The sequence below is a fragment of the Myotis davidii genome, unplaced genomic scaffold (assembly GCF_000327345.1).
Source record: "Myotis davidii unplaced genomic scaffold, ASM32734v1 scaffold281, whole genome shotgun sequence".
Classification (NCBI taxonomy): Eukaryota; Metazoa; Chordata; class Mammalia; order Chiroptera; family Vespertilionidae; genus Myotis; species Myotis davidii.
The window spans coordinates 2314215-2322518 of NW_006293784.1; the positions used below are offsets into that span (position 1 = coordinate 2314215).

The 8304-nt window shown below is 40.9% G+C and overlaps 2 protein-coding genes across 3 annotated transcripts in view; one reads left to right on the forward strand and one right to left on the reverse strand.

Moving 5' to 3' along the window:
• Positions 1-5319, reverse strand: part of SLC38A6 (solute carrier family 38 member 6) — a 61226-nt gene extending 55907 nt beyond the window's left edge. The window contains exons 1-3 of one of the 2 annotated variants that reach the window (XM_015566470.1): positions 5247-5319; positions 3753-3883; positions 2103-2176 (exon numbers count right to left, since the gene is read on the reverse strand). In XM_015566470.1, the coding sequence (XP_015421956.1) occupies positions 2103-2176; positions 3753-3826 (148 nt within the window). In that variant the 5' untranslated portion in view covers positions 3827-3883; positions 5247-5319. Of the gene's footprint in view, positions 1-2102; positions 2177-3752; positions 3884-5176 lie in introns of both variants that reach the window. The other variant, XM_006767646.2, reaches the window with a different exon arrangement.
• A 99-nt stretch (positions 5320-5418) lies between these two features.
• Positions 5419-8304, forward strand: part of TRMT5 (tRNA methyltransferase 5) — an 8591-nt gene continuing 5705 nt past the window's right edge. The window contains exons 1-2 of the mRNA XM_006767645.2: positions 5419-5532; positions 7109-7764. Of these exons, the coding sequence (XP_006767708.1) occupies positions 5438-5532; positions 7109-7764 (751 nt within the window). The 5' untranslated portion in view covers positions 5419-5437. The remainder of the gene's footprint in view (positions 5533-7108; positions 7765-8304) is intronic.

Here is an 8304-nt window from a genome sequence, read left to right on the forward strand (position 1 = left end):
TTATAGTAGTTCAGTAAACTGAGGAGAAAATTTATCTACATGTTATTCTCTAGTATATATGTATATATTTTAAAAGCCTACCTCCACAGAGAATTTTACAATGACTGAAGGAATTCAATCAACAGAAGACAGGTGCAAGGTGCATCAGTGTATATGAAGAACCATGAAGTTAGTTCACAGACCAAGAAAGCTACAAAAAAATCAAAGAAAAAGAAAGAAAAACAGAGGTTTTCACTTTATATGCCCCAAAGTTATAGAAAAGAACAGTATCAGAATTTTAAAGATAAATATTGATGAACTGAAGGAGAACAGCATATTTAGCCTTACTTGGAAATCTTCATAAACTGAATATTACTCCCAAGTAAGTGAAATTAATAAAACAAAAAATTTTAGTTAGTGAAAACATAATTGTCACATAGTTGATTAAGATACTCATCATTGCCCAGCTGGTCTGGCTCAATGGTTGAGCGTTGACCTATGAACCAGGAGGTCACGGTTCGATTCCCAGTCAGGGCACATGCCTGGGTTGCAGGCTTGATCCCCAGTAGGGTGTGGACAGGAGGCAGCCAATCAATGATTCTCTTTCATCACTGATGTTTCTATCTCTCTCCCTCTCCCATCCTTTCTGAAATCAATAAAAACGTATTTTTAAAGGTATTCATCTTTTAGTAGAATCCATAATAAAATATGAAGGTATTAGGTAACTACCACAATCAAGTAAAAATAAGTTTTTCAGAAGAAGAATAACAATTTCAAAATACGTCATTAAAATTCTAGTCAGGTAGCAGGAGGATTTACAAATATACTTCTTTTAATGCTATTATTCCTGAATTTGAGATGCTATTATGAACAACTTGTTACTTTGAAATTAATATTTGCATTGTTTCCTAGCCTTTTTACCTGCCTGTACTTTTGCCCAATCCCCTTGAAAGCAGGGGCGTACACTTGTAGGCTGGATGGTCAAAGGCATTGGCACAGTTACTGCTATGAACTATGGATCCTGAACCAGTTTTGCCTAAGAATTACCTGGAGAACTTCTTAAAAATGTACTTCTGAAATCCACCTCAGATTCTTAGAAATGTCTGTTTATACAAAGATCTGCAGGTGTGTCTGAGGCATTGACAGATTTTAGGAAAATAGACTAGAGCTATGGGTTTAGAGCTGTGTTTTAAAGAGTCTTAAAATTCTCACAAAATGCCTTTGGGTAGTTCTCACATATGCCAGTCAGAATAATTCCATTTTTATTTATTTTATGTATCTCTTATGCTTCTTAAAATCTGAAAACTACAAGACCAGCTAGAACAAAGTGAACTCAGCCACATAGATATTAAACTCATGATTTTGGCATCATAATTGACCTAATCCAAAGACAAAGAGACTAGACAGATAAAAAGACCAGGATTGATGAACATAGAATATCTGTTAATGCCAAAAGAAACATCTTATAAAAGCAGTTCTGTAATTCATTTACTGTATTTTTTATTACAACTTAACCCATTCAATACTGAATTGCATGATAAAGTTCTCTAAATGGAAAAAATACACATAAACATATTATATTAATTGCATATGCAGCTGTCACTTATAAAAACTACCTTATTCTAGACTGCAAGTAAAACTACAAACCATGTAAATAAATCCAAAGCTTAGTGACCTTTTCTCCTCCAATCTTAATTCCGGCAGACAGAGAGGAGGCAGGGAAGGCAGCAGTAGATCTGAAAGGTGTGCTCCTTGAGGAAATGGTCACCCTAGAAATGTGATCAGAATGAACCCTTGTCTATTGCTTCCCCATTAGCATGAGGTTTGGATCCTTTGAACTCATTTGTGGTCCTTCCCACAATGTCCTCTAACCCAGAAAACTATGTTGTGTTGTGGTGAAAGGCAGGTAAGAATGCTAGTTTCCTCCTCCCATCCTGTCCTTAGATATTGCCCAACAGAACTGTCTCTATATATCCTGGCCTTTTGAAATTCTCCATTTCAATCACACTGCCTGGTAATAATGTATGCCCAGTGGAAATTAGATGTGAGACATCAAATCTTATACGTGAATACAATCTCAAGGGTTGCTTCATCAAATGGATCAGCATAATGTTTTTACTCACCTGTCTGAATACACATACTAAGCAGGAGATGAACTGAGAAAGAAGCCAGAAGAGCAACTATCAGCAGCAAAAAACTAAAATACAAAAGGGTATAAAAAAAGGTTTTTTACCGTATCTCTTACAACAGTAATTTTTTTTAAAGTCTCACAGAGACTATCTTTGAGTAGTTGGGTTATGGTCACTGAAGAAAGTAAGAAGATACTTTTCTGTATTTACCAAATTTTATTTAAGTGAAAATACACTGCTTTTAAACTAGGAAAAAATCAGAAAGAAACAAGCTTTATTTAAAGTAAAAACGAATTTCCTATTTTAGCACTCTTGTTTACTGACTGATGGTTCAGCCACTCAATAATCTTTTAATATTTCCCTTTTTTGACTATTTTTCCTATTTTGAAGTTTTAAAGTTATAAAATTTGCGATGAATACCTCCCATAATAAAAACAAGTTGAGTTACTTAAAAGTTGGTTTGCTTATCAAGAAATTCAAAATAAAAATAACCTAGGGAACACTCGGGAGGAGGGTTTTCTTCCCCTCTTCTTTCCCCGGGTGCAGTACCTTTGCCTTTCTCTCTCCTAAGCTCCAAGGGGCCCTCTTTTGTCTCTGTAACTTGTTTCCTGAGCCTACACAGCCCATCTGGCTCACTACTTCTTCCTCTGTAACTTTCTTTTAAAAAAAATATATGTATGTATATATATTAATTGATTTCAGAGAGGAAGGGAGAGGGAGAGATAGAAACATATTAATGATGAGAGAGAATCATTGATCAGCTGTCTCCTGCACGCCCAACCAGGAATCAAACTATGACCTCCTGGTGCATAGGTCAACATTCAAACACTGAGCTACACTGGCTGGGCTAAATAAACTTCCTTTTATTACTTGAAAAATAAAATAATGAAATAAAAAATAATTTAAAACACCTAAATGACACTGAATATTTTAAATTTACTAGTAAAATAGATCTTCTTCTACTGACAAAACAAGTATGTTCATTCTACCAACCCTGGTGCTAGATGCTAAAGATAAGGTTCAGTTCTACAGGATTTAAGAGTTTAGTGGTGAAACTAATTTGCAAACAAATCATTATATTAAATGATAATAACAAAATGAATATACAAAGTACTATGGGAGCACAGAAAAGCTAGGAATGTCTTTTATTTTGGGCAAATTGGCGTATGAGCAGAGTCTTGAAAGATGAAAAGAAATAGGCACAGACCACATCTGGCCTCGGAAAGGAAAAAGGCTACTTACCAGTGGGAGGACAGGAGGAGTTAGATAGCAAGGAAAAGATTCTGTGCTTCACTTACACTCACAAAATTGCTATTTATAAGTAATCTGCATGGCTGATAAATCTTGATTCACTTTGGCCAACATGACACAACAAATAAGTCACTTCTTAAGGTCATAAACTAGTGTAGATCAAGTCTCCCATTTTTTTAAGTTAGCCACACTTTTGGATTTAAAAAATGCAAATTATATAGCATTCCTCCAAGCTACAAACTAACAACAACAACAAATGCTAAAATTCCAGAAATAACTTAATTAGAAATTGGATAACACCAGCTTCTGGAGTCTATCTCATTTGTCTTACTGTACTATCCAAATGGAGGGGGGAAGGTGGTGAAAGTAATGGTAAAATAAGAAAAAACTCACCTAAATCCAAGGATACCAGTGTGAGCCGTAACAAAAGCTAAGCCAAGGATGCCACTTCCCATGATGGCATTCATCAAATTAAACACTGAGAAACCATATGAAACACCTGGGGATCCTTGTCTGTGACGTTCCTGTAAGCACCCAAATTTAATAGTGTTAAATGTTTGCATGGTGAATTCAAGTTTCATCGAGAAATGACTGACAGGTTATCTGCAGGACCACAACCATGGTGTGACACACTAGCTGCCCGGTCAGGACTAGTTGCTTTCCTTTCCTTCCCTTCTCACCTCCCAGCAGCAGCTCCAGGAATCTAGTTTCCTGGGAGAATCCTCTCCACCGCTACAGAAGCCAGGTAGCTTCAGGAAGAGATGGAATGGTGCGGGGAGGGAGAGCAGGCTGATGGCCTCAGCTCGTGATTACTGAAGACTTCCTGAGTCATCTTGAGGCTGCTGTACACAACTGTTGTTCCCCAATTACTAGTAGGGCAACACTAAGTTTTGTTTCGTTTTGTTAATCCTCACACGAGGATATTTTCCATTGATTTTTTTTTTTTTTAGAGACAGTGGAAGAGAGAAGAGAGAAAAAGAAACATGAGACACACATCGATTGGTTGCCTCCCGCATGCACCCTGAACAGAGTTGGGGATAGAGCCTCCAACCAAGGTAGGAGCCCTTGACCCTAATCTAACCTGCTACCCTTCCTTCAGTCCGCAGGCTGACGTTCTACCCAGTGAGCCAAACCGGCTAGGGCTAATTTTTATTTGTATTACTTAATGAATTAAGTCCACCCAACTGGAAGTATGGTCAAGAATACCTTGCAATGACGGTAGAATCAGCAATTCATTTTGCTCCTGAGATATTTCTGAAAACACCCACCCCCAAAATAGCCTTTGGGAACAAGGTCCTAGAACCTGTTAATTCAGGGACTTGAGTTAAAATGCCGAGTACCCATGGCACAGGCCTCGGGGTCAGGAAAGTGTTATATGTACTTACTACCGGGCCACCTCCACTCCTTTACAGTTAAGGATCTTTGTATTAAGGTGTTTACAGGCCACCAATGACTAAGTCAAGAACAGAAAAATCTTGTGACTCTTGCAAAAACCTCACAAGACTGGTGGGGGAAACGGGAAGCTGACAAAGACAACTAGGAACAGCAGTGAGCTGCCTAACCCAAGGGCTGCTCCTCCGGTCGCGTATCCCGCGGTACCTGTCCCACCTGCGCCTGGAGTCAGCTTTCTTCCAGGGCACTTAGGGTGCTCTCACATGGATGCACCCCGCCCAACCTGAATCTCTACTGCTGCCAGTGGGCCCCACGGCCCACGCCCCTCTCCCGTGCCAACCCCCTTCTTTTCCCGGTCTTATTTGGCAGGCACTTCAGGGGAGCCGGTGGCAGGCAATGCCAAGAGGGTAGCGGAGCCAACTTACGTTGCTTAGCAACGGGCTCAACTCTTCTGCCTGCGCCTCCGCCTCCTCGGGCTGCTGGGAAGAGACGTACCAGCCCGGCTGGACATTGATGACTCCCCAGGGCGCCTCCATGATGCTCGCTGGCCAACGACCAGGTCCATCTGGGAGCTACTACCCCTGCCCTCCCGTCGTCAGTCGCGCCAGAGGCGGAGCTTTAGGCCCGGCCCTTCCGGGCTCCCGGACCTCCACAAGGCCCCCGAGATAGGTGGGAATCGGCGCGATATGATGACGTTTCTCCTCGCGGCGAGCAGTGATGATGTCATCCAGAGCCAACCCACCCACCCGCAACCCTTTTCCGAGCTGCACCAGAGCATGAGGTGAGGGACCTGAGTCGCGGAGCCAGATGCGGCGCGACACCAGGAATTAGGTGGTGACCTTGGGGAGGTGGCCGCCGCGGGGCCTTTTTTAGTTCGTAGGGGCTGAGCGTCGCCTGCAGTACCTGTCTGCCCCGGCGCCTAAACGTCGCGAGGTCACCCATTTTCAGCCCTAGTGCTGAGCCCAGGTTCGAGTGCCGGGTAGTGAGGAACGGTTTATTCTTTTCAAAAGCTTTCTGATAAACCCTGTAGCGACATTTTATATAGGGGAATCCAGACTTATTAAGTAATTGACGCAGGACCACACAGCTGGTTAACTGCCGGACCAACCCAATTTGAACCCTGGCTGTGAAGTCTGACATTTGTTTTACAGGGTTGGGGGCAGGACCCGTTCCTCTTGCAATTACTTCTTTAGTATTCAAGAAGGCAAAGTGAAAAAAAAATTATATATATATAAGATATATAGATATGATTTCAGAGAGGAAGGGAGAGGGAGAAAGAGATAGAAACATCAATGATGAGAGAGAATCGTTGATGAGCTGCCTCAGGCATGCCCCACACTGGGGATCGAGCCCTCGTGTGCCCTGACCGGGAATCAGCTGTGTGACCTCCTGACTCATTGGTCAGCATTCAACCACTGAGCCACTCCACGCAGGACAGTAACCGATACTCTTAATGGCACGTGTATATAACACTCAGTAAAGAACCCTGCCCTCAAAATACCAAAACCTCGTTATAGGCAGGGCTTGGGGCAATAAAGCATCAAAGGTAACATTGCAGTATATTAATAACAGGCACTAAACTCAGACCTGGGTTTTAATCCTTGCTCAGCAATTTACCGACAAGGAACCTGAGTGAATTAACCTACTTCTGCGCTTTAGTTTACTCATTTATAAAATGAAAATGCGCCCCCTAACCAGTTTGGCTCGGTGGACAGAGCGTTGGCCTGCGGACTAAAGGGTCCCAGGTTCCATTCCAGTCATAGGCATGTACCTTGGTTGCGGGTACATCCCCAGTAGGAGGTGTGCAGGGGGCAGCTCATCGCAGTTTCTCTCTATCCCTCTCCCTTCCTCTCTGTAAAAGATCAATAAAATGTACTTTTTAAAAAATGAAGATGCGATACCACAAGCCTCCCAAGTTGGATGTGTGTAAAGCATTTAGCTTAGCATCTGACACAATAAGCAACCACAATAATATCCTAGGAAATATTGCTGTTGGTAAAGCCATGAATATAATGACCATTTTATTTAGAGATGATTCCTTAATTCAAATCTCAGTCTTAAATGTATTCTGTAGCAAACTGTGGGTGGAGAGGTGCATTAAGTATAGGAGGTGGATAGATCACTAAGCCCTCATCCTGGCAGCAGGTGGGGTGAAGGGGCAAATTTGTTATTTACCACTAATAAAAGTCATTCTGCCCTGGAAAAGATGGTACGTATACTCACACACCACTAAAAGTTTTCATTAATAGCATTTAGCAGGTTATGTAAAACAGAATTTAGGTTTTCATTGTCAAAACCTATTGTGCACATGTAAGTTGGTTTGTAGCTTTATGATTTTTAAATGAATACTTTTTTAGGATCTTCTGGAGGCCATTTGGATTCTTAAGAAGACTTCTCAAAGTGGAAAGCTGTAGAATAACTGAATCAGAATCATTGATCCCATTAGCTTGGACATCACTGGTACAGAAACTCAGCAAAGCACCTGGTATTTTCTTGCTGGATCAAAGAAAAAGATTCTCAACCATGCCTGAAATAGAAACTAGTCAAAGTGACTCAGAATTGTTTTCACCACCCTCTGATGTTCGAGGAATGACAACACTGGATAGAACAGCTTTTAACAAGATAGTCACTATACCAGTGCTTAAAGTGAGGAAAGAAATTGTCAATAAATTGATGCGATCCCTTAAAAGGGCAGCACTGCAGCGACCGGGCATAAAACGTGTGATTGAAGATCCAGAAGATGAAGAAAGTAGACTAATTATGTTGGATCCCTATAAAATATTGACTAATGATTCCTTTGAGGAAGCAGAACTCAGTATTTTAAAGCAGCTTAATGTCAGTCCACAGATATCTAAATATAATTTGGAACTAACTTATGAAAACTTTAAGTCAGAAGAAATCTTGAGAGCTGTGCTTCCTGAAGGTCAAGATGTGACTTCAGGGTTTAGCAGAGTTGGACATATTGCGCACCTGAACCTTCGAGATCATCAACTACCTTTCAAGCATTTAATTGGTAGGTATGTCTAAGAATATTCCTGAGCTAGAAAGCAATTACAAAGTTCTAATTTTATAAATTATTTTTTTAAATGCCAAATTGCAGAAGCAAGGCATTTTATCTTTTTAATTTTCATCTGAATCTTAAACTACATTCTCTTTTGAGGGCCAATTTGGAATCCCCATTCCAGAGTCATAGCAAGCTTTAAATATCAGTTCAAGCTTGTGTGTACACAGTACATAAGCTTAGATAACACTTAAATGACTTGCTTTGGCAGAATTCTTTGGCAACTCATCACTTTGGTACACAGGCTTTAGTAGGCCTTGGGACTGTGTTGAATGCTAGGTTTCATGAAATTGAGTATTTTTATAGTCACAATTGCAAAACACTATTTACTCATACTTTCATGGATTCAACTAATTGAGCCTCTTCTGTATGTCAGCACCATACTTTGGTTTTTAGTGCTCCTAGTCTTTTAGAAATGATGCTTGTGGGAGAGAGGCTGGAGATGGGGGCCAGGAGGGGAACCAGGAGTGGGGGAGGGGGAAAGAGGGGGGG